A 25,930-nucleotide genomic window follows, 5' to 3' on the forward strand; every position below is an offset into this window, starting at 1 on the left:
TGGTGCCTCGTGGGACAAGAAGGTGGAGAAACATGCTACATAAATTGGACCAGAGGAGGAGGGGAGCCTGGAGGTGCAGGGTGAAACTGGTACCAAAGACTCACACAAAGGCAGCCCAGTTCCATGGAGGCCATTGTGCACCTCTGGATGAGCCAACCAGAGGTGAATAATGCTGAGCAGGTTCATGTGGAAAGAGTGCTCAAGGCAATAGAACCACGAGTAAAGGTGAAAAAGTCAACCTTCAGTGACAATTTGAAGGAAAATAAATTTTACGAATTTAATTTATAATTGTTGTATGATATCGTGAAAGAATTAGATAACACATACATCATTTTAGGACAGATGGAGGTAGATGGTGACAGTGAACATTGGGAGTGATAGACAAGGAAGATGACAAGGTGCTGGAAGGTGGGTAGCTGCAGACACAGGAAATCTATGGCATGACAGACAGAAATGGGGGTGAGGTGAAAGAGCCGGAGGGGTGTGAAGCTGGTGAAATGTACTCCAGACAAGTGTGTGTGGTGACAGAACGTTGAGATGGAGCTGCGTTGACTTGGAAGCTGGGCTGGAACGTGGATGAGAACCCAGGTTTCGTGGCCATTTGGGCTTTGCCTACGGAGGTCTGGAAGGTGAATTGATAGCAGAGCTTGCTGGGAGGATGAGAAGAGCAGGGGCAGGGGCTTTGCTGGGGACACACCTACACACCGGCCACCAGTAATGAGCAGGAGAGACAAGTGACAGCCACACGGCAGGAGGAGCAGGAGAGCTCAGTGTGGGGAAGTTAAGGAAGGATGAGAAGCAGTAGTGCAGAAATGCCACCCAGGGGTCAGGAGCCCGCGTGGAGAAAAGACGAGAGCAAGGACATCGCTAGTCTCTAAGGAAACCGTTTTAGTAAAAGCCTGGAGGGAGGGCATAGAAGATGAATCCTAAATACTGTACTCCATGAAGAAGTGGGTAGAAGGCTGTGACTGTAGCCAGATCTCATAAAGATAATATCTTTTCCAGGAAAAAGACCTGGGTGTGCTCAAAACTAGGAACAAAGAAAGCCATTTATAAAGAGACTTAGATGAGATGTGCTGGAGAACAAAGGAAATGAGATGAACAGGTTTCAGTAGTCCACAGAAGGCCTAGCTGTAGGTGAAACAGCCTTTTCCGGAGCTGTGCCAGAGGGCAGTGATCGATGGGAGGAGACACATGGAGGAGGCTCCGGTCTTCCCTTGGGCTGTGTGGCCAGGTGCTAGTGTTTTAAGGGGAAGGAAAGAGGACTCTCTAATGTTGATTACTATTCACTAAATCCTTCTGCTGTGGTCTGAATATTTGTGACTCCCTAAAGTTTGTGGTGAAACTAATTTCCAAGGCAATGGTACAGGAGAAGAGGCTTTGGAAAGGCGATTAGCTCGTAAACGCAGGGTCCTTATGAGTGGGATTAGTGTCCTTATAAAAGAGGCCCCAGAGAGCTGCCTCACCCCTTCCACCCTATGAGGACACAGAGAGAGGGCGCCATCTATGAGATATCAGCCCTCACCAGACACGAGTCTGGTGGCAGCTTCATCTTGGCCTTCCCAGTCTCTAGAACTGTGAAAAAAAAAAGACATTTCTGTTGTTTAACAAGCTACCAACCTCTGGTATTTTGTCATAGCAACCCAAATGGACTAAGACACCCTCTAATCCTCTAGTTTCATCCATAAAGTAGTCTAGACTACAAGGTATCTGAAGGCATCTCAAGAATGTTAGGATTCCAATGAGGTCTGAGGGCTGACTATCTGATTGTCTTAGTCACTTTCTTGTAACTGGGACAAAATACACAACACCCACAATTTAAAGGAGGAGAATTTTTTTGGCTTATGGTTTCATGGTTGGCTGGCTCCAGGGCAGAGATGGCAGGGTGGAAGGGCCAGGCAGAGGCCAAGGTACTCAACCGAGGCAGCCAGGATCAGAGAGGAAAGGAGGAGCCAGGACTAAACACACCCTTCTACGTCACACCCCCAGTGCCTGTCTGCACCCAGACCCCACCTCCTAACAACACCAGCTGTGAATTCTTCAGTGGATGAATCCAGTGGTAAGTACAGTGCTCCTGTGACCTAGTCACCTTCCACACACATGAGAATTTAGGGGGACATTTTAGATCTAAACCATAACACTGATATCCAGGACTAAATGCTGATGGCATTTACATCCAATTATGGCGTTAAATAGTGATCTGCCAGGAGCCATATCATTAATGATAAGTACCTGTTTAATGAAGCATTTGCCAGATTTAAAAATGATTTAATAGAGCCAATAAGAGCACAGTAAGAACTCAGCAGGGTGACCTTCTTCCATGCCTTCACCAAGCCCCACTGTCTCTCATGGAAGATTGTGATGTCAGTTTATTGGAACCTCGGTCCTTCTTTTGCTTACTGTTGACAGTCAAAATCCACACTGAATGGGATTTTCCTCCCTGCTGCTCCATGGTCCAGGTGGAAGGCAGTTGGAGCCTTGGGAGGCCTGGTCCTTTGTGTGCTGGGTGCAGAAGTGGGGCAAGAGGTCAAGGTCCAAAGGGCAGGAATATTGCAAAGTTAGAAAATGCTACAGCCTGGACCCCTGAATATGTGAGGTAATGTCTGTGAAAACAGCCGGGAGTGGCTGCGTCCTCCACAGACAGCTTGTGGAGTCAGAGAGACCTAAGCTAAGGCTTAATTGTGACGAGTTTTGAGCCACAGGTCTGCCACTTTCTAGGTACTTGAATCGGTTTTCTCTTCTATAAGCAAGTGTAATAATAATGTCCATTTTATTGAGAGGATTAAATATAATGACAGCCCTAGATTAGTGATAGGCAGCAGTTGACAGAGCAGTTCTGGGCTCTGTCAAACACCAGCTTAATTCTTTCATGAAATTAAACAGCAATTTCCTGGGTCTGAATTTACCATTTGTATTCACTAGTTCCAGGTAGTGAATTTGGTTATGAACCACTACTCTACTGCTTTAAATTCAGAATTCAGCATGCATGAGAACAAGGTCTCTCTCAGCATGTTTAACAAGACATTGTGTAACAAAAGAAGCAATTGATGCACCATTCACAATGTTTTTAAACCTATATAAAGAGTCATTGATTCAGAACAGTTGCTGTGTATGTGAAAATGTATGTTTGGTGGTTGCCATGGAGACTGTGCTGCGATTGCTCTGCCAGCCTTAATTATACACTGGCAGTGCCCAGAAGCCTTCAAAGCTGTCTCCATAACAACATCTCCGTGTGGAGTAACCTGACCGCCATCCTGGACTATGTTTCCCATGTAGGAGTTTCCCTTAAGAGTCAGAAAGCTTCTGGTGGTAAATTTCAGCCTCTGTTTGCTTTATTCTTTTGAACTCTTAAGTGCACTGGAAAGTTTTCTGAATTTTCACTGCCTCTCAGGCTGCCTTGGCAGGTCTCAGGAGCCGGGGTGATGACAATAACAGAGTCTGTGTCGTCATTTTATCAGGGACATGTTGCAATGTCTCTTGACCTCTTGCCAAGATATTGAACTAAGAAGGAGTCTTGGCTACCCCAGTCGACTGGATAAACTTAAATCTGTTTTAAATATAGGATGAACTCATAAGAGCTCGAACTTGTCAACAGCTACTATGCAGGGTTCAATGTTCAGAATATTTAAATGTCTCCAAGGCCACTGGGAGATCCCTACTGTCTCTGGTAGATTTTTTTAAAAAGCTGTGTCCTTTTTATGTGGGATCACACAGATTTCTTGACCTCTAAATGACCTAGTGTTTTACTTTCCATCTAAATTTTTGAGATGTAGGGAAGTTCAGAGGATTAACATTGACTCATACCTTGAGCTTCTGAGGAGGTGACAAGTAGACAGGTGTTTCAGATTCTGTCAGCAGAGTTCTTAGGCTCAGTAAGGGCACAGGTGCACACACGTAGAAGAGCACACTGCAGGCGAAATCCTCGAAGTAGAGTTGCAATGCTCATGTGATTTTTCCCACTAGGTCAAGTGTATACAGAACAGAGACAGAGGTGAAACGTTCTCTTCCTCCTCCTGCTTTGCATTCTGTTTGCACTCTTTCCTTCTGTTATTGCCATTATCATGCACATCATCATTGGCACCATCTCTGGGTGCTTTCTGCACTTCCTCGATGGCAAAAGAACATCACAAAAGAGGCGACTTCTCCCCTCAGTTCACTGTTTGCAGCTCTTCCGGCTTTGCCACACTTCCTCAGACTCCCTGTTCCTGTCACATCTCTGAGCTCATTAGAATGTACAAGTTTGCAGCCTAGTTAATGTTCCTTTTCTTTTCTTCCTTTGGTTGTTCAACACCTTCAAGTGCTCTGGAATGGTCTGATGAAAATAAATTATGAAACTGTGCTATAATGTAACTTTTATGTTGAAAGAGTGCACTGAAAAAAATCTAATGATGGGCGTTTTCTAATTAAATCATTTTTCTTTTCTGATGTCTAAGCAGCTGTGGCAATGAGAATAATTTTTCATGGAAAATTAAAGCATAGATGCAGCGGCATAATTTCCTTCACAGCCTCTAGCTCAGCAGTAATAACAGCGTGTCGATGTCTTTCCATGACATCACTGACGAGGCGACAGAAACATGAAGTGACAAGTTCGGGAGCTGCTGTTAGTGTCAAGCCATGTGGAAACAGTTGGCAAAGGGGCTAGTTATGTGGGAATTACTTGTTTATGAGTAATGTTTTCCCAGAGGATGCATGGGAGGGGAAAAAAATTTAAATTCCATTTCCTATTGTCAAAATAATTCATAGAGAAGGGACATTAATGGACATTTTGCTATTTTGGATAAGGTGGATGTTTTTCTTGTTTCTCGTTATGTGCTCATAATTTTTTCTGGGCTATTTTTAGTTCGATTGATTATCACAGTGTTCTATGTTGCAAAAGTATGATAACAACCCTGGGTTCCACAGCTTTGGATCTGAATGAATTTGCTTTCTACTTGCTTTCCATTTCTGTAGATTTCCTGACTGTCAGGTTTTTATGGGTGCTGTTCATATCCCAGATAATGTAAAATAACTAAAATGAAAAGGAGTTAGTTGGGTAAGTTTGCAGGGGCCCCTGGGGGAGGAGCTGCTGTAGGAGGCTTCGGCGCAGCGGGTGTCCAGTGAGTGCTTGAATAAACCTCTTGGTCGTGTGTGCTGCGCTTGTGTCAGAAACCACTGAGAAGGATGGAATTCTGCAGGTATCTGGTGATGTAACTCCCGTTGTCCCAACACTTTTGTGATATCCTTACGGATTGTCCCCAACTCCTGAGGGCTTAAGATTTTTTGACTTTGCAGTGTTGCATTCAGGAGAAACCATACATGGGCATTTTGGATTTTTGTTTTGAGGCTAGTGATATTCTGTCTCTCTCTCTCTCTCTCTCTCTCTCTCTCTCTCTCTCTCTCTGCTGAGCAGAGGCCACAGGGAGACTACTGACACTGCACTGTGCTGTGTGGCCATGCTAGGGTGCTCTGTGGGTTAGGGGTATTCACACAATATTTTCAGCCTATGATGGGCTTCTTGGGATAATACCCCTCCTGAATCAAGGGGCATCTCTAGTCTCTATTCCATTGTGCATATCACCATTACTCTATTCCAGGTCACTTTTCCTTTAAAGACCCTCTGTCTGCATCCCTCAGACACAGTTTCCCCAGGTCTGGCCGAACATAGGGCAGTTAGCAACACTGCCAGCTCTGCATGTACCCACACCAGAGGGCAGGCTGTCCCCAGGGCCAATGGGCTGCAGCAGCAGACAGTAAGTGGCAGTCGTCAGGAGCTAATATAATGAAGATGTTCTTGAGAAATTCAAATGAGCAGATTTTGATTATGGGAAAACTAAGTTTTGGGGAGTTTTTTTGGTACCAGTGATTGAACTCGGGTCCTTGCGCTTGCGGGCCAGGCGGCGGAACCACTGAGCTAAATCCCCAGCCCTTGGGAAAGCTAAGTTTTGAGGCACGAAAGTTTTGATGTTTGAAAGATTTTTAGTATCACTTCTTTACTTATTCCTTTGTGGAAATAACTCTATGAGACATCTTGGTAGCCTGGTATCCCTGGCTATCACACTTGTTTTCTTGTTTTATCCCCTAAAGTAGAATTTATTTAAAATATAAATAGCCATTCACTCATTTTTTTTCCTGTTGAAAATTTCTCTCCTCTCTTATAAGAAGTAGTCCAAACTTGCCTTTTCCCCTTCTCGACTCTGTCCTGGCTCTTTGCACTGACCTGGTTGTCTGTTGGGTTAAGATCTTTTCCCCTGGGTTTTGATCCCCAGGAAACTAAAAGTCAAGGTAAGTAGTTCCCAGCTTAAGATTTTCAGCATTGTTTGTGTTTACATGTAAGTAGACTGTGTTTGACTTTAAGGGCAGACGGTTTAGATGACTCCAGTATGATCAAGTATATGGCAAGACAAGGTTTTTAAGTCAACAGTGAATTGCATTGTACCATGTAAACACAACTAGCTGTTGGGCTGAGTTAGTAATTAATTGAGTTCGCTTGTTTTTGTGCATTTGGGGAGGGAGAGGTTGGGTTGAGCAGGCCGAGTGTGTGAGGAGCAGGGTCTCCCTGGCTATGTTTCCAAGCCTGTCTTCTTGGGGTGTGGCCTCTGGGTGGGAGGTGCTGCAGTGGGGGGAGCCCACAGGTGAATCTGTGTCCACGAAAATCCCCAAAATCCCATCTTGTTTCTTTCCTATCTTACTGCAGGCCGTTATTCCCTATGTGAGCCTTTATGTGCCATCTGCACAATTTTCCAGGCATGATAATTGGTCACAATTTGGTAAATGAAATGCTCACCACTTTCCTTTACCTCTATGCCAGGAGAAGAAAAGTAAGGATAAGAGAGTAGTTAGCAAAATAACAGTAATAATCAGGTAATTTCACTTCCCAACAGCCCACCTGCTGTATTGCCCTGTGGTGTGATCAAAACATATGATGAATATTAAAATTTAAAACTTGTCTTTAGACAAAAGACACGACACGGTACCATTAATACCCCTGAAAATGCTCCCTCACTTTGAACACGCTTATCCCATTGTTCTTGTCACTTTCTGAAGCAGTTTTGGAAGTCCTCTTTCATGAGTGTTCTCAGTTGCGCTGTATGCATGCCTCAGGGTCCTGAATTGATTCAAAATGTCTGCCTTTCATGGTATTTTAGCTTTGGGGAAGAGCCGGAAGTTGCACAGTGCCATATCCAGTGAATAAGATGGATGAGGATACATGTAATGGTTTTATTTAACAGAAATTACTGTAAACATTTTGACTTGATTCAGGATATTGAGGCAGCCACAAAGACACTTATCAAAGAGGACTTCCATAATCTCTTCAGAAAGTGGCAAGAATGATACAAGTATGTTTGAAGTGAGGAGGAGCATTTTCAGGGGGATTAATGGTAATATGTCTTTTATCTTAAAAGTTTTGAAATTTACATATTCACCCTATTTTTTTTATCACACCACATTGTATTCACAGTTACTTCCCTAAGACCAGGTGAAAGCCAGTACTCTAGAAATAGTGCTGAAAGAGTGAGTATAGTGTCCTACTTCCAGATACATATTTGAACTGCAAAGGATCTGGTAACATCTTAGGTACCTATGCAAAAGTTTACTGAAAATGGAATTAGGAGCTATACTTTTCAAGTCTCAGGTCAATCTCTTGTATGGTTTCACCTCCAAAAAGGAGCAAAAACATTTGACTTTTTTTTTTTTGGTACCAGGGATCAAACTCAGGACCCTGCGCTTGCAAGGCAGGCGGCAGAACTACTGAGCCAAACCCCTGGCCCAACATTTGACTTTTTTTACCCTGTGTTAGATTCATTTTCTTAGAACTTGAAATCTTTGGTTGGGGCACCGTGGTCGTCCGTGTCTCACAACATGCACAAAGCAAGAAGGTCTGCCATCTGTGAAAACACATCTTTTTCAGATGGGAGTAAAGGGTGTTCTCATCACATCAGGCCTCACATTCTCACCTTGTAAAACTTCCTGTGTCTGTGTTGGTTCTGCTATTCTGAGTTGCCAGATGTTTGCTGCTGTTTGGAACCCTCTGCTTCCTTCTTTATACTCCTAAAATGTTAGGATTTGAGAAGAAAGGCTTTGGCAGTTATTAAATTTCACCTTTCATTGGTATTTTCTGTGCTTTATCCTTCCCATGGAGCTAGAACACTCGAGAAATTAGAAGAGGAGTTTGTCTGGAGAACTGAGGGAGCGGGTGTCCTGTTGTACCCTTAGACAGTGACATAGGTGCTTCGTCAGACCATTCCCTGCCCTAGCAGTAAAGTGAGCTGTTGCTGTGGAAACCACCCAGACCCAATCCATCTTGATCATCTGAAGCCCGAAGTGTCTATGAAGTTGGTCACGGTTATTCTCATTTGTCTCAAGTTATGGTTGGGCTGTGATTAGTCACAAAATATAACCTGGTCTCAATGCTTACAGTTCTTATGATGGATTTCTTTGCCCCAAAGTTTTATTTTTCAGGTAGCTATGTGGGAAGCTGGGCCTGGTTGTGCATACCTGTAATTCCAGCACTCGGGAGGCTGAGGCAGGACCATCACCACAAGTTCATGGCCAGCCTGGGCTACATAGTGAGTTCAGGGCCAGCCTAAAACTACATAGCGAGACCCTGTCTCAGAAAACCAAAACCAAAACAATCAAGTAGCTCTGTGGGAAGATTGTTGTATCACCAAGTTTATTCAGCAGGTGAATAGAGTGACCTATCACATTCCAGGCTAGGGAGATGAGATATGTAGTAGAGAGTAGGGACAAATAACCCAGCAATTTAGAAACAGAAGGACCTGGATAAAAATCCCACTCTGGCCTTGGGAAGATTACTTAAGTTCTCTGTGTGTCAGTTTTCTCATCTGTAAAATAGGCACACTTGCACACCCTTTGCAGAAATGTTGCAAGGATTGTATAAAATAACACCTGCCAGGCAGTTAATGCTAGCTGTTGTTCCTTGATGACATTTTCTTTCGTAGATAGAAGACAGTGAGAAGTACTGTTTGCACTCTGTGTTCAGCTGCGGTTTGGGAGCTGCTGACGTGTCATAGACAGTCTTCACTTTTTTGTTCTACATTGCCGTTCTAGTTTCAAGAAGGACTTAAAGTTATCAGATGCAAGTGGCATCATAAGGTTTTAAAATATTTTTTTTCAATTTTTCAAGTAACTCCTGGCACCTAATTTATTTTATCTCACACTTTGCAAGTGCTACACTGATGTTTATTTTTAAAAAAGCAAAGCAAAGCAAAGAAAAAGGCTCTAAAGGTTGTTGGATGAGTCCTCAGTAGGGAATTGCAGCTTTCACTTTGTATGAAGTTGGTGAAAGGAGAATGGGGAATAGAGGCAGAGTGGTATTAAACCTGATGTGGAACCGCATGGCCACCAGAATGGTTGCAGTGAAAGAGACTGACAGTTTCAAAGGGTGGTGAGGACATGGAATGACATTTGTGATCTGGAAAACTCTAAAGCTGAACAGCATCTCCATTGTAAGCCAGCAGTTTCCCTTCCAGGTGTACATCCAAGAGAAGTGAGGCTGTCTGTCCAGTGTCAGAGAATGAGGCAGAGGTGATTGCACAACTCTGTGCAGATACTAAAATCTCCTGAATTGTGCCCTTTAACAGGTTGAATTTTGTGGCATGGTTGTATCTCAGTAAGGCTGTTTTTTAAAGACACATTCAGGAATATCCATAAAAGCTTTATTCATACTAGCCCTAAGCCAGAGGAAATACTCATACATAAGTCAAGGAGAAATAATCATCTACCTAAAGGACAGAGTACTGCGCTTCAGTGACAAAGCATGCAGTCACACAGGTGACTCGGAAGGAGTGTTGTGGTTGGAGGAGCATGAGGGAGCCTGGGGAGAGGCTGGAGGCTCAGTATCGCCATCCAGGCGGAGGTGGTGTGGGTGTTCGTATGTGTGCAGATGCTCAACAAGCTGTGTGCTTGAGATTCCTGCACTTCCCCGTATTTATGTGATTTCTGTACTTCACTATAAGAAACCTAACATGGGCTGGGAGTGTAGCTCAGTGGTAGAGAGCTTGCCTAGCATGCACCAGGCCTGGGTTCAATCTCTGGCACCACCACCAAAAATGAAAAAAATTATAATAACAACGCCTGACATGGGTGCTGTCATGGTGCCCCCCTCAGACAGCAAGTTCCCCATGCCAGACCTGCCTCCTGCTCATCAGCTGCTAGGGAGGCCCACAGGTGTCGGGCCCAGCATCTCCCAAGCAGATCCCTCTGCTTCCTGCTTTGAGGTCATCTTTGTGCTACAGGAGTCTGGGGTGTCCCTTGCCAGGGAAAGGAAGACTTCATGAGCTGGGGCCTCGCTGTTCTGGGCAGTGGCCCCATTTCTCCTGAATGTTGTGTCTAACAAGGATCCAGCTCAGTGCCAAGGTAAGAGGTCACACTTCCTGGCCAGATGCATGGTCTTCACCTCGGATACGAGGACCACCCACCCATCTGGTCAGGTACAGGCTTCTTGCAAGGGCTTTGGCACTGTGGGGCCAGGGCTCTGCTGTGGCCTGGGCTCCTGCTGAGCTGGGAGCCTCCTGGTGGTCAACCCTCAGGTCCGCCTTCCTCACACCTTTCAGGCTCCCTTTGGCTTTACAGCTTTGGAGCTGGAGGGGACATATTTTAAACATGCCCTCCAGGTTGGTGACTCCCTTAGTGCTGGCTCCCTGGGCCATATGTGCGTGTTAGCATTTGATGTGGGTACAGCAGTGTTGAGATGAAAGCCGTTAGCCCCTGTGTGGGAGAGGAGGAAGGATCTGATGCCTCGCCTGGGGTTGGGCAGCCCAAGCAGGCTGAAAACTGACTCCTGTTAGGGCTGCACCCTACCCGCTGTTGACTCCAGCTACTGAAAGCAGCAAGGGCGTCTTCACTTCCCTCTGCCATGCACAGAGTGAGGGCACCTTCTCACAGTCCCCAAGGAGCAGAAATTTCAGTCCTCCCTGCCTCATGCTAGGGACAAAACATAACATTTTTGTACTTCCCAGATAGCAACTCATTAGCCAATCAGATTTCATATTCAGGTCCACTGAGATGGTGTGGAGAGCAGTCACAGCTGACATGAACTGTGTACTCCCCTTGTGCTCAGTAGAGTGCAGGTCCTTTGACGTGTGTTTCTTATTTAAGTCTCATCATAGTCTTGTGATGTTAGCTAACTTATCTAAGCTGGAATGAGGGCGCTGGAACTCGCACCTGGGTCTTGGGACCCAAGCCAGGGGGGCTCTTTTGGGACTAAGGCTCAGTGTGACTGTTGCCATCCTGGTCACCTGGGAAGGCTCTGTCGCACCTTGTGGCAAACTGCATGGTAGAGAAAACACCTCCGAGAGCCGAGGGAGACTAAGGGGAAACAGGTGACCGTAAGGGACGTAAGTTGTCACAGCTCCAGGAACTCAACCTTTAGCTCGCGCAGCACCAAGCCACGCTGTCAGGAGGCCTTCGGGACCCCCAGGGCCTGGCCTCAGATTATTGAACACCAGTGTGCCCAACCAAGCAGGACAGGAATGCAGATCTCGAGCTTCCTTGGCTAGGTTTGAATTTTCCAGTAGGTATTTAACGATGGGGTGGACTAGCTGCTATTGAAGAAGATAACTTTTTTCTTTTGACCTAATTTTGATCCATGATGCCCCTAGAAAAGCCTTGGAAATGATTTAGTCTGCTCCCTTCATTAAAAAAAATTTTTCAAAGTTTAGTATAAACTTCAGAAAGTAAATAAAAAAAGAAAAGTTAATGTGATTCTACCAAAATAAACACTTTGGAGTTTATCTGTTGGGACTTTTCTCTATACAAATATAATAATTTGGTTTTATAAAAATGAGATAATTCTCTTCTTGTTCTTTTTGTGGGGTGTTTGTTTTTGCAGTGCTAGAGATTGAACCAGAGGCTTGTGCATGCTGGGCAGGTGCTCCGCCTCGGAGCCACACCGCCTTGTACCTGTTGATTTTTACAAACAGTGTTGAGGCAGTGAGGAACAGGCCCAGAGAGGTGAACGACCTGTTCTGTGCCAGCCCCACCTGGGAAAGGTGGCCTCAAACAGGTGCCCAGGACAGTTTCTTCCCCTGCTTGAGGCTGGAGCCAGCATGGTAGCCTGAGGCCCCGGGGTCGGAGGCACCAAGCTTCTCCGTGGCCATGGGTATTCAGCACAGCATCCAGCCCTTGATAGGAGGAGGGAAAGAAACTGGCTTTGGTGGTCTCGGCCTCTTTCACAGCCATGTCCTTTTAACAACTGCCTGGCTCTCCTGCCAGCCCCACCTTTCAGCGCCTCAGGCAGTGGTTGACCTTGGGGAGGTTGGGGGGCGTCCAGTGTTAGGTTGGCCGGAAAGGCTGTCTTCCCTCCAGCAACTGTAGGAAGACTACAGCACTCACATTCTAGTACTTGGAACTCCAACCCTAGGGGCAATTTCATAAACGCACCAGTGAAATCCCTGGGTGGTAGGACACACCCTGGTTTTATACATGGCTGGTGGAGAACTCTTGGTCCAAACACTGAGGTAGCCACAGAATTAATCCTTTGCACTTTGGTATAATGTCTTGTCTGCAAAACATCTAAGTGACTGGCTACACCAGTGGTGGCGAACCTATGGTATGCACGCTGCCGCAGGCTATTTGTACCATTAAAAAGCTCTAAAAGGTTCACCATCACTGATCTACACTTACAAATCAGTACACCCTTTGACCCAATGTAGTAGCCCCCCTATCCTTAGGGGTGTAGTCCCAGGCTCCCAGTGGATGCCTGAAGCTGCTGATGGACCCTCACCTTCTATACTGGGCAGTTTCCTAGGCATATACATCTATGGGAAAGCTTAATGTGTAAATCTGAAACAGCAAGAGATTAACAACAATGATAAAATAATTGCAACAATACTGTAATAAAATTTCCAGCATTACTGCTCTTGCATTGGGGGACCACTATTACTTGAACACAAGCCCTGCAATTCCTGTGACAGTGAATTTGATAACCAGGCAGCTGCTGCTGAATAGGCAGGGAGTGTGTACAGTGTGGATCATTGACAAAGGAAAGAGACACCAGGCGATTTCATCCTGTTACTCACCACAGTATGCAATTTAAAACTTACGAATTGTTTATTTCTGCAGTTTCCTTTCTAGTATTTTTGGACTGCGGTTAACTGTAACTGAAACTGCAGGAAGGAAAACCCTGGATTGGGGCTACTGTGCTTCCACTTCTGGGAACACGTCCTTTAGATTTGTTTCCACAAGTGTCAACCGGTATTGGTGCAGCCTTATGAAACAGCACTGTTACAGGGACAAAAGATTGAAAACGGTCCCAGCATCCATCAGTAGGAGTCCGGATCTGTCTGGACTATGGAATACTGTTTAAAAAAAAAAAAAAGAACTGCCGGGGGGATTTAGCTCAGTGGTTCTGCCTCCTGCTGCATAAGCGCAAGGACCTGAGTTCGATCCAAGGTACCAAAAAAAAAAAAAAAAAGAACTGAGGACACTCTCCATGTACTGGCAGGCAAGAGGCTCCCAGATATAGTACTAAGTGGAAAATGTGGAGTCAGACCATGTATGTAACGTGCCAGTTCTTATTTGAAGAAGAAGAAACAAACCTGGTCTCTTCGTATTCAATTATGTGTGCAGAAAGATGCATTAATATATAAGAAACACGATGGTCTGTGACAGGAAGTAAGAGCTGAACAGATGGGTTTTGGTTGCAGAATCATGATTTATTACCTATTTAAAAATAAAATATGTTTCAGTGTCCCTCCCACTGGTTACACCCCGGTTTATGTTTAGCTAAAACCTGCGTACAGTGGTTTTGAACCAGAAATAGTTGATTAATTGCTAGAAACACATAAGAGAGAGAGATGCTGGGACTGCAGTGTGGTGGATCTCATGACGGAAGGGAGGACAGGGTCCCAGGTCATTGACCTCTGAGACCACTGGAAAGAGGGCTGCTTCCTGCCATGGCTTTGTTTGGAACAAGCCATGTGTCCTGCAGTCTGTCAGAGGTGTGAATGCTGGCACTCTGAGAAGAGAAGTGCTGTGTCACACCGAGAGGACTACATGTTTTGTCCTGGCCTTGTGCTGTCAGTGACCACCGGAAATGCAACAAGGCCACCCAGGTAGATTGCTAGCACCCCAGCATTTTGGAGGTGGCAACACAATAAAGCAATCAGCAAGTTCTTGTAGTATAGGTAAATAAACAGAGTTGCTCTGGGGTGTTGCAGGGAATTCTGAAGTCATACTTACCACCTTCAGAACGTTCACATGTGCCCAGGTACACAGACTTTCCCATCCTTTCAAGAAAAGTAGCCGCAGATGGATACTCTTCTGGTAGACAAGGGCACTAGTGGGGCTCCTGCACCGAGAGGAGGGGGTACCCATGCCAGCAGCCTGAGTTCCTTTCAGGGCCTGGGGAAAGGCCGCAGTATAGTGGTCTGTATCTTTTGCTTCCATGTAGCAGTGTACTTTATACATTGGAGTCAGATGAGATGATGCACTTCTTTACCCCAGAGTTATGATTTCTATCTAGATGTCCCCCCTCATGCACTAATAAGTGGGGCTCTGGGAAGGTGATTGGATTGTGGGTGCTTAGAGCTGACTTGCTGTTGGGAGGTGGGCTCTGGTTGGAAAAGGTGGGTCCCTGGGGCATCATCTCCCTCCCTAGCCCTCCCTTCACTCTGCTTCCATTCTGCTATGCCATAAAGGCCCCTCTGTCCCATAAATCCCCCCGCCCCTCTCTGCCACACTGCCCTGCCTTGCAGCTGGCAGACTATTAAAATCCCTACAAACCCTGATTCAAAATAACCTCCTTTCAGTTGTGGGTAATGGGCTATTGTGTCCCAGTGACAAGAAAGTGAGTTGTCATTATGTTAAGAGCCCATTGCAGCTGTTTCCAGGACCACTGAGTTAACAGGTCTCTGTGGACCTATTTCTGAATGTCTGTAACAGCTCAGGAGATGCGCTGACATGGAGTGACTTCTCTCTAGCTCTGGTTGCCTGCATCTGAAGGTCAGTCGTGTGTGGGGCTGGTCACATGCGAGCCAGACTCATGAGCTCTCTCCCCTTGCATAAGTTTTGTTTCCCTGGCATCGATTTTGAGTTGTAGCCTCATCTCCACCTACTTTGTTTCCCCCCTTCCTTCATGTTTCTTTTCTCCTTCTAGTTGATATTTTCTGTCTATATCCATCTGTCTTTCAAGCTTCTGGACAATTTACATGGGAACCAGTCAGGGGATGAGTACGATCCTCTTTGCCCCTTCAAGAAAAGACATTAAGTGAAAGAACAAAACCAAGCCCCCCTCCTGAGATACTTTCTAGATAGTTCTTTTGTTTTGTAGAAGAGAAACCTGAAATCCAGAGGTGGGGATTGGCCAGACATCCAGCAAGCTAGTGACCCACGAAAGGGACACCCAGGACTCTGTCCTGCTGGCTGCTGTCACCAACACAGGCACAAGGACAGCCACATGTAGCACTGGAGAAGTACTTTTTTGGTCCGTGTTAAGGACAGAACAACATGCCCAGTCCCCCTGGGCCTGGCTGCCTGTCTTCTTTGAGTTACTATGATTCTCCACGAGATTGTCACAGTCCCTTGCTAGGAGGAAGGAGTTTCTAGCTTTTGACTCTTTCACTGTCTTGGTTATTTTTCTGGTTACTGAGACAAAATACCCAACACTCAAAGTTAAAGGAGGAAAGGTTTACTTTGGCTCACAGTTTGTAGAAGTTTCAGTTGATGGTTGGCTGGCTCCAAAGCAGGGTGGCATGGCAGAGGAAAAACAGTTCATAGCAGGCAGAAGGCAGCAAGGCAGGAAGCGATAAGCAACAAGAGACAAGCAGCAACCTACTTTGTGTCCCTTATATCTAATCTAGGATGGGGCAGTCTTAATCCTAGCATCATACCATGAATCAATCCCAGCATCACATCCTTGATCCCAGCCTGATGCACTCTAGATCCAGCCACTTCCAAAAAGCCCTACCTATGACTGCATGAGCCTTTAGGGGGACATCTAGACACAGCTGTAACATTCACACTCTTGTTTTCCTTTGGCTGTGATGGTGGCTGCTGCCCACCCCCTCATGGCCTTTTAGTTAGTGCCTGGTGGCTGAGGTTGCTTCTTTGTGGGGAACGCCCTTTCCCACCCTTCCTGACTAGAGAACTATTATTTGTCCTTCACTCTTAGTATGGGTCTTAGTACAGGTCTCAACATGAGACCTGTTCCTGTGATGTTCAGAATATACCTGTACTTTAACTCTTGCATGTGGTACTAAAATGATCTCCTGTGATCTCTAGATTTGGCTGACGCAGCATGGGGTGCCGCACAGGTGGGTCCACCACTTTTGTTGCCTCACTAGGGCCTCGTGGGCTGCTTGGTGAACATGGTGCAGCTTCAACTTCATCCCAGCAAAACCTCAAAGCCCTGTTCCTTTTTCACTTCTGATTTAGTGAAAGCATCTTCTGGACCATTTAGTCATTTTAACTTTCTTTTTCATCTTAACTCTGCGAAAGAGTCAGGAAGGGGGTGTTAGCCAGGTTGACTGCCAAAGCAAAATACCACAGACCAGCTGGTTTCAACCCCAGAAATTCACCTTTTGGAAAGCTCTGGAGGCCAGAATGTCCGTGAGCACAGTGCCAGCAGGGTGGGTGTCTTGTGAAGGCTCCTCCTGGAGTCCCAGGTGGCTGTCATCTTCTCACTGAGTACTCGCGGGACCTCTTTGTACTTGGAGGCAGGGCCAAGGGAGAGCAAGAGTGCAGGCAAGAACACATGGTCTGGCCTGGGCTTCTTTTTCTTTCTCCTTGCTACTGGGGATGGGACCCGGGGCCTCAAGCATACTGGGCATGTGTTCTACTTCTGAGCTCCACCCTGGCACTGGCCACTTCTTACAAGGGCACTAATCCCATCAAGAGGTCCCACACTACTAATGACTCCCCTCAAAGGCCTCACCTCCAAATACCATTACACTGGGTTCTAGGGCTTCATCAATATGAATTTAGGGGGATATAATTGAGCCCACAGCATATTGGTGCACAGGTGACCCACTGACATTTTGCAGTGAGGCCTGAGAGTGGTGTGATAAGAACTGTAAGGCTGTGAGGTCTCTGTGGTTGGGTCAGTTCCTCATGTGGACTTTTGCTAGTGACTGAGTCTTGGGCAAGCTTCGTACATTTCCAGGGAGTTGTGGTCACGCAGGACTGGAGTGACAGGCTTGGAGCCAGGTCTTTGACATGACACAGGGCTCCCTTCTTCTAGCAATGCCCCTTTGGTGGTTATTGGGCCAAAGGAGGCAGATCAGAAGCAGTAAAGGGGTTTTCCAAATGGACACCATGTTTCCTACCTTTGTACACTACCTTTGTCCGGAAATGCCAGGCTTTTGATGTGTGTCTGTTTTTCCCACATCTGTTCTGTCACCTCCATTGTTGTGAGGTTTAACAATGTGCATTGAAGTTATTGTTTTATCAAAAGGAGATGAAAAAATCCTCATGGCTTTGGGTGAATATAATTATGGTGCTTTTATTTAAAGCTCCTTTGAGCTTCAATTCATCTCACTTCTAAAACATTGTGCAGAGATTACATCTGTGGTTCGATTGAATCTAAACAGCTTAGAACATAAAAACTCCTTAGCTACATGCCCTTCCTTTCCAGAAGCAGAAAGCACTCCTGAAGTTGGGAGACTGGTGGAACTTTTTAATCAGCAGGTCAAAATTTAAAAAAATAACTAGTAGAAATCTATCTTTCTGAAAATCAGTCTGACAGATGAGTACATTGACTGAGTAAAATGAAACCAAGAAAGTGAGAACTATTGGAATCAAGAATTATCCCAATACTCCACACCAGGCCTTCATTGAATTGAGTTTGAGGGAAAATCGAAGTCATCTCAAATTTTCCATTTGTCTTCTACAGTTGGATGTTCTCAGTATGCCCAGTGGATTGGGAATGTAGCTCAGTGGTAAAGCACACGTACGAAGCTCTGGGTTCTATCCCCAGTACTCCAAAACGAAACACTAATATTAGGTTATTTAGCTTTTTGTATACTAACTTGGAAAAGAAGCAATACTGAGTCAATTTATGGCCCCTTTATTTAAGAAAATTATAATAACAAAACAGTCAACCTTAAAAGGTATTTTAAGACAAGCTGAAGTAGAACAACCAAAGAGAAAGATGAAAAAAGAAAGCCTGCCCGGGTGGCCTGGAAATACCACTTTAACCAACATGCTATTCATGTGGGCGCCTGAGAAACGTGGCTGGCAAAGAGCAATGTGGGACACCCAACTCGGGAAATGACTAAGACCTTTTGCGCAACTGTGCCAGGAAGGTTGCAAGTCCAAGAGCAAAGGTCTACAGGGTCCTGAAGGCTTGCATGTGTTAGAGAGCTCAAGGTTTTAGGGCTGGGTGTGGCTCCCTGGTAGAGGACTTACCCCCCTGTGTGAGGCCTTGGGTGTGATCCCCAGCCCTCCAAAACAAACATTTTAAAAAGTGAGTTCAAGGTTTTGGTACTTGAATTCTACTACTCACTCCTCCTGCCTTGGGATAGATAGAGACCCAGGTAGGCAAATGGGAAACAAATCTTGAGCTGGAAATAAAACCAGCTCAAGCCTGGCCAGGAGACCTCAGGCTTTCTGTCCCCTGCAGAGGTGGAGCTTCCTTCTGTCCTCTTCCCTCAGGGCCCATACACAGAGACAGTCAAGAGAATTTTACTGCGTGGATTCAAGAGAAGAAAGAGACCACGTGGAGTCTGGGTTCCTGCCTTTCAAGCTCTGGAATTCCACTAACTAGTCTAATGAGCTCAGTAAACGAACAATCAGACGAACAGTTCTTCCCCTTGGAGTGAACTTGGAAGAGAATGAAAGGATAGAAGTGACGGCAGAAGAGTTTCCTCCCCCTGGGCTGAGATGGAATCGTGAGAAGAAACTGAATATTCCTCTTGCCTCCACACCCAGTAGTTATCACTGTCAGTCACAAGTGCCTGAGGAGAAAGACAGTGCCTGCAGAAACTCCTGCTGCCCCAGGCTGGTATTTACGTAGTTTTAGACCATGATTTTTTAAAAGTTAATTAAAATTGCAGTGATGAGTGAGTAAGATCATCACGGATTGGAAAGATGTTCAGAACAAAGTCTCCCCACCTTGTCCCACCAGGGCATCCAGTGGCCAGGCCTGGGTTGAAAAACGGGGCTTAGATCATCTCTCTGCATCTGTTTTTGCTTGTATATAATAAAGAAAAATCTTTTAGAGTTGAATGTTGTGCCTTCTAACAGGCCAACATTTCAACAGAAACAACTAGGAACAATAACATTGCAAAAATCGTATTTTTAAGGAAATTGGAGAAAGCAGAAAGAATGAAAGTAAATATTTCTACAGAAGAAAGAACCCTTCTAATTCAAGCTGTTTTCTTCATGGTAGGGCAAGGAAGGAGGGAGGATATTTACTGGTTCTGAGTGCGGGCTGAGGATCAGGCTTGGTCCAAGAAGAGTTGTTCTCAGGGAAAGAGAAACTGGCAAGTTATTTGGCAATCGAATTGATTGGAAGCTGAGAAGGCACAAGGCGAGTCCAGTTTTCTGGTGAGATGTTTGGTGAGTTCTGGTGCAGAGGGAGGACTCAGTCTTGGGTGCTTATGAAACAAAGTCCTGCTTGAAGGAGGGGCCTGCAGCAAAGGCACAAATGAGTCTTCCCCTCAAGCCAGTTGTCAGACTTTGAACCTGGCAGGATAGGAGGAGCTTAGGCCAAAACGTCTGAAAGGCAGGACTTTCATGGGTGGGGAGATGGACCCACCAAGCTCTTACCAACAATACCTGAGGGCTTAGATAAAGTAGAGGTGGACTAAGTAGCCACAGCTGCAGCCCATCCTGAGTCACTTGGTCTCTGCTTGGGTTGAGCCCATCCCCCAGAAGGGGAAATACTTCCTGGTGGAAGGCATCCTTTGGACCAGGTGCAGGTTGGTCACAATGTCCAGCATACATTCAAAGATAGGTATATGCACTTAGGCAGAACAGTGTGTGTAATAACCAAGTGGGAAAAATAATAAGAACAGAATCACAAATGACCCACATACCGGAACTGCCAATAATTGAAAATGACTGGGTTGGAGAAACTACAGACAAAAATGATGAGAATTTCAATGCAAAATTGAACCCTAAAAATCAAAGCTACAGAATTGAAAAACACGTGTGAAATTAATTTATTGGATGGGCCTGACAGCAAACCTGGACATGATGGAGCAGGATTGGTGAAATAATACTGTAGGAAATACTCAAAGTGAAGCTCCAAGAAGAAAAAAGAATAGAAAGTATGGAACAATGCACAGGAGACATGGAGAAAAATGTTCAAAAGATCTAATAGATGTGAAATTGGAGTTCTCAAAGAACAGGAGAGATTGAGAAGAAACAGTATTTGAAGGGATAATGGCTGAGAGTTTTCCAAAACTGTTGAGAGACATCAACCTACAGCTTCAGATTCTCCCCAACTCCAAATATACAAAGAAAACCAGATATTAGTGTATTCTTCAATAGTGAAACTATTGAAGATCAAAGGTGAAATTCTTGAAATCAACTGAAGAAAAAAGATACTGTTTTATATTGAAGAATCAGTCATAGGACTCTGTGTGTGTGTGTGTGTGTGTGTGTGTGTGTGTGTGTGTGTGTGTGTGTTACTAGAGATGTAACCCAGGGTCCTTGCAATAAGTTACATTTCAGCCTTTCTCATTTTTTATTTTGAGACAGGGTCTCGCTAAGTCACTAAATTGCCAAGGCTGGGTTTGAACTTGCAATCCTTCTGCCTCAGACTCTCAGAATGCTGAGATTACAGGCATGTGCCACCATGCCCAGCTTGAAGGCTGATTTTTTAACGAACTCTGATCACTTATAGTGAAATGACACCTTCAAGGTGCTGGACATAGAGACTGGACCATCTCCCTGTTCCATTCCTCTTTTCCTACTCTAAAGAGCTCATCACCACCCTCTTCGAAGTTATGTACTGTGAAGAGATTTGGAGAATTACTCCGTAGGTTTCCTACTTTCATTCAGCACACATGCTTGTTAGATCTCCTGATCCTCAGATTTCCACTGTGTCACAAAACCTCATATTGGTAGGACACAGTATGATGTTGGCTTCTCCCCTGATCTCCCATTGGAAAGTTGTTGTAAATCAGGTGAAGTGGCACATAATTTGGACAGATCATGTTGTCAAAATGTGAATATTTGAGGAGAATACATGAATGGCTCCATCAAAAGGAACCATGATACAACTATATACACATATAGTGCTTGTTAAGATGTTGGATGAAATTGTGATTTAAAATTCCTTGTTACTTTTAATGTGGCCATGACACCAGAAAACAGAACAACTAAGTAGGCAAATTGGACTTCATCCGAATTGTAATTTTTGAGCTCCAAGGGATCTGAGATGGGGCTTGTGTCTGTCAAAGGGGCAAAGGATCTAAACAGACAAAGAAGACAAGGACATAGCCAAGAAGCTCATGAAAGGGTGCTCAGCAGCATGAGCCACAGGGAAATGCAGGGCAGAGCCACAGGGAAATGCAGGGCAGAACTGCAGGGGGACGCCACTTCTTTGCCATTAGGACAGCAGCATAAACAGAGACACAGAAAATAAAGACACAAAGAACTTGGGGCCCCCCGTACAGTGCCGGTGGGAACAGGAAATGATGCCCTGAGTGACACCTGCAGTGACAATGCAGTGATGGATGCAGAGAGCGATGACGATGTCTTGTTTGGCCTGGTTCTGGCCCATTGCATTCGTGTTATCAAGTGGGTCTGTGATGCTTGGGAATTTTATGGATACTTATACTCAAACTAGTAATGCATCAGTAATCAGGGATTCAGCCCTCTCTTGACATGAGAATGACAGGGAGATCTTTTTTTTTAATCCCAGGCCTCTTAAGAAATTCCTATTTGATTGACACGGAACAGGATGTCAGTGGGGCTTTTGTGATTTAACTTCTCACGGGATTCTGGGTGTGCAGCCGAGGTTGGGAGCTATGGAGTCAGGCTGCCGTGTCCAGTGCTAAGGCCACCACAGAGGTGCAGCATGGAGGCGGAAAAGGGTCTTGGCATGGGACTCAGGAGACCTAGGTCTTAGACTCACCTCTCCTCTTGTAATTGTGTGCTGTGAGCAAGTTATTTCTCCACCTGCACTTTATTTTCTTCACCTGTCAAATGGGGCTAAGTGCACCCTGTACAGGGTGTTGGGGGACCTCTGACAGCATGTGTGTGCCACTCCAGGGCCTGATACCTGGGACATTTTATGCCCTTGTTATGTTTTGGTCACTTTCTTGCCTTTCTTTCTCTGAACTAGATATTCATGTCATGCTTTTTAAATTCCATTCCCTTGTTTCTTTTCCTATAAAATGTAGGCGTTTACTAAAAGTCACTTAAGATTTCTCTGGGTTTTAAATCTTATTCTTCCTTCACTTAAACTTCATCTGTTTTTGTTCCTCATCTGTGTTCCCAATTGCATTGAGCTTAAAATACATGTTGTTTTTCTGATACCTGCCAAAATGAATGGTTCATAGAGTTTAATGAGGCGATACCAAGTACTATTAATAGCCCTGACTGGAGGTTAGTGTGGGTTGTTGCTCACTAATAATTACACTGGTCCTGGTCATAAATCACAGGGTGGGTAATGCGAGTTAATTGAATATTTTTAAAATGTCAAATAAACTTTTCTTTCTTTCTTTTTTTTTTTTTTTTGGTACTGGGGATCGAACTGGGGACCTGGAGCTTGCCAGGCAGGTGCAGTGCTACTGAGCTAAATCCCCGGCCCTTCAAATAGAGTTTTTAGCCTTGTTTTCTATTGGGTGGGCCTGGAAGACTTCCTTGGATGCTGGGAGAAAAATGGCCTGCTCTCAGATTATAAATGTTATGTTACATTTCCTCTGTCACCTAGAAAGGAAAGTGAGGAGGTACGGTTAATAACATTCACATGTGAGTCTGTGGCTGGTGAGAGAGCTGCACTCGCTGTCCCTGGAGATCTAGCAGTGCAGAGTCACACAGCAGCTGGAGAAAGGAGAGACCTATGGGTTAATGGTGAGGGGCAGAGAGAATGTCCCAGTGGCTCTCAACTCTGGTCCCAGTTGTCCTTTGTACAGGAAGAGATGTTTAGGCACACAGTACTGTAACCTTGGGGTTGTATTTCCAGCCCTGATGATCTAGGGCAGCTGTAAACATCTGCCAGGCACTGGTCCCACACAGACCTCTGCTGCAGGCCCCCGCATGTGCAGAGCTGAGTAGCACAGGCCCTGACTGGGGAGACCACACACTTTAGTGGAGGTGAGGAGATGTGGACCCCGAGAAGGTCTGGTGTAGTCAGGCGCGTGGACAGGGGCTGGGCAGGTTCAGGACAAGTTTTCTGGAGGTGGACTTTGGAGCAGGGAGCAGGAATTGTGTGGCAAGCCTGTAAACGGGAGAACTTGGTGGATGAAGGCAAGATGATGTTGTGAACCGGTGTCTGAAAAGCCATGGCCAGTCTAAGAGGGAGGTGCTTGGCCGTCCGTGGGGCTGGAGAAGCAGGCAGTGGAAGGCCTTATGTACAGCCTTTTCTTTTTTAAAGAACTTCATGCATTTAAAAAACAACTAAACAATAATCCCAAATCTCTGATTTCCCTTCAGATACCTTCCTGTCTGGCGGGTTCCCACTAACAACCCCTTCCCCTTATTTTCCTTAAACAGAAAATGTCTTAGGGTCAAAAGGAATGTTTGAAAAAACAAACCTGATCTGCTTTAAATACCAGAATCTGTTTAAATAGCACAGAGTTTGTGACATGTTGACAAAGCCAGGAAGTTCAAAGCTCCACAGCAGCACATTGTATCGTGTTCTGCTGTTGTTGGCATCAGAGCCTGGGTCAGGTGCTGGTGTTTGTTATGCAGGACCATGGGTTCCTCAGGTGAGGAGACTCTTGCTTCTTTGGGAAATATCTGCATTTAAAAAAAATGCTTTTGAAAAGCAAGAACAACAACTGGTAGTAATGGCTGTTTCTTATGTCTTTTGAATGGTAAGGTCCAAGAGTAATGTGAAGTCTTTTTCAGGGGCAGATTTTTGCCATTTTAAAAGCCTCCTCCCCCCTTTTTGAGACAGGGTCTTGCTCTGTAGTCTCAGCTGGCCTTGAAGTTGCAGTGATCAGCGATCCTCCTGCCTCATCCCCGCCCACCCCCGCCCCAGCCTGCTGGGTTTACAGGCGTGCACCACCACCACTACGCCAATTTAAAAGCTTTTTTTTTAAAGTTGTACTTTTACTGACATTTTTGGAGAACAAAATTTATTTAAGAGGCTCTTGTGTCTTGTGTTGTTGTATGAAAGGTGGTTGGAAGTGTCGAAGGGGTTGGAGCCCTTCGAGGCCACCCAGGGTAGTGCACTGTAGCAGGGCTCTCAGCCCTGGGACCCGATACACAGCCTGGGTATGTTGGAAGCTTGGTTTTATCCCATCACCATGGACTGGGATGCCCCGTATGGCTCTCTGTTGCTCAGCTGGGTGGATTGCTTGGTGCAGTGTGAAACCAGGCCATTCATTGACTGGTGATGGCTCATGTAGCATCGCACTCAAAGTCCTGGAGCATGCAGCCTCTTGCTCTCCTTTCTGGAGTCCAGGGCAATTGAAGTGGAGAGATGGCTGACATTGGAGGCTCGGCCACCAAGGCCATTTACATGGAGATGGGTCTGGAGGTACAGCTGGGAGGGGGGCAGTGTGTGGCGTCTGTTGGGTTCCTAGGTGTTAATTGTAGGTCCAAAAATAGCAAGTGGGACCCAGGGCCAGAAATTCAGACCGTGGTCAGTGGTCACTAAGCCAAGGACTGGCCAGAGCTGGGTCACTGGGTGTTAGGGTACAGTGAGAGAGGATGGGAAAGAGAGGCCCCTGTCCCTAGTTCCACACTCAGTGCTAACACCCGAGGGCCCTGTCTGGGCCCAAGGATTCCCATCAGGCGATCATTCAGTGGTACGATTTGAACATCCCCTCAAACGCATGTTGACATTTTAGTGCCATTGTGACAGCACTAAGTCCTGTGACCCTTACGAGGTGATTAGATCCCAAGGGCTCTGCTCTCATGAATGGATGAGTGCTATCATCCCAAGACTGGGTTAGTTATCACGGGACTGAGTCCGTAAGGAACAGGATGGTTCAGCCCAGCTCCTCTGTTTTGCGCATGCCCAGTTGCCCCTCCTCCACGATGCATGGTAGCTCGACGTGCTGGCACCATGCCCTCATCCTTCCCAGCCTCTGCAGCTGATACCAGTTACCCAGGCTGTGGTAGAAAAGGGACTAAGACTCTCAGGAAGCCCCCGCTTCAAACAGATGTCACAGTCAATGCACCCCTGCAGCCAGTGTATGGCAAATGATGACCCAATGGCAGTGAGTCTCTTCCGGGGTCAAGCAGGGAAGTAAAAGCAGAGGTGGAGTCCATGTCTGTGTGTTCTGGGAGAGTTTCCTGTATCAGTGTGGCATTTGGTGACCTTGTCTGCGGGGAGCAGGCATCACAGTTATACTTCTCGTCACTCACCGGTGTGCACACACCCGCACATGCCTCTGTAAGACTCCGAGGTGTGCATGTCTGTGTGTCCTTTTTGACCCTTCTGTTTTTAAATGCTTGTTTTGTGTTTAACAAGAAGAGATCTTGTTCTGTGCTGAACGCTAAGCTCCTACACGTGTTTCAGAGCAAATTGTAAGCTTTCAATCGCATGAAGAACCTATACCTCAGAGGTGGTTCTGAAGAAGCAAAAAGGAAGCCAGCCCTGACACAGTGCAAGTCTGTGTGCCTTCGGGGACAGGCAGTGGCTTCTGTCTCTTCCAGCCTGTGGGATGGCCTCTGAGTCTCTGAGCCTGGGATTCACATCGGAGAGGGGGTACAGAGTCGGAACAGATCAGTGACTTGTGAATGCAGCACCAGGCGGCCCATGAGTTCATCACACAGGTGGGAACCAAGCCCTTGGGGAGGGTTCCTGTATCCATCCACCTGTTGTTACTGTAACACAGCACCCAAGGTGGGCTGACTTCAAAGA

General features: G+C 45.8%; 1 protein-coding gene across 5 annotated transcripts in view; it reads left to right on the forward strand.

Annotated features, from left to right (window-relative positions):
- The window catches only part of Slc35d4 (solute carrier family 35 member D4), a 108,482-nt gene that overhangs the window by 64,312 nt on the left and 18,240 nt on the right, over window positions 1-25,930 (forward strand). Inside the window, exon 14 of one of the 5 annotated variants that reach the window (XM_021265157.2) lies at window positions 1,990-2,059. The exons of 3 other annotated variants lie outside the window; for them this stretch is intronic. In XM_021265157.2, the coding sequence (XP_021120816.1) occupies window positions 1,990-2,059 (70 nt within the window). Of the gene's footprint in view, window positions 1-1,989; window positions 2,060-19,327; window positions 19,498-25,930 lie in introns of all 5 variants that reach the window. One more of the 5 variants, XM_087194075.1, reaches the window with a different exon arrangement.

Source organism: Heterocephalus glaber, unplaced genomic scaffold (genome assembly GCF_053883595.1).
Source record: "Heterocephalus glaber isolate CG9 unplaced genomic scaffold, H.glaber_assembly_v1.0 deba00000331, whole genome shotgun sequence".
Taxonomy (NCBI): Eukaryota; Metazoa; Chordata; class Mammalia; order Rodentia; family Bathyergidae; genus Heterocephalus; species Heterocephalus glaber.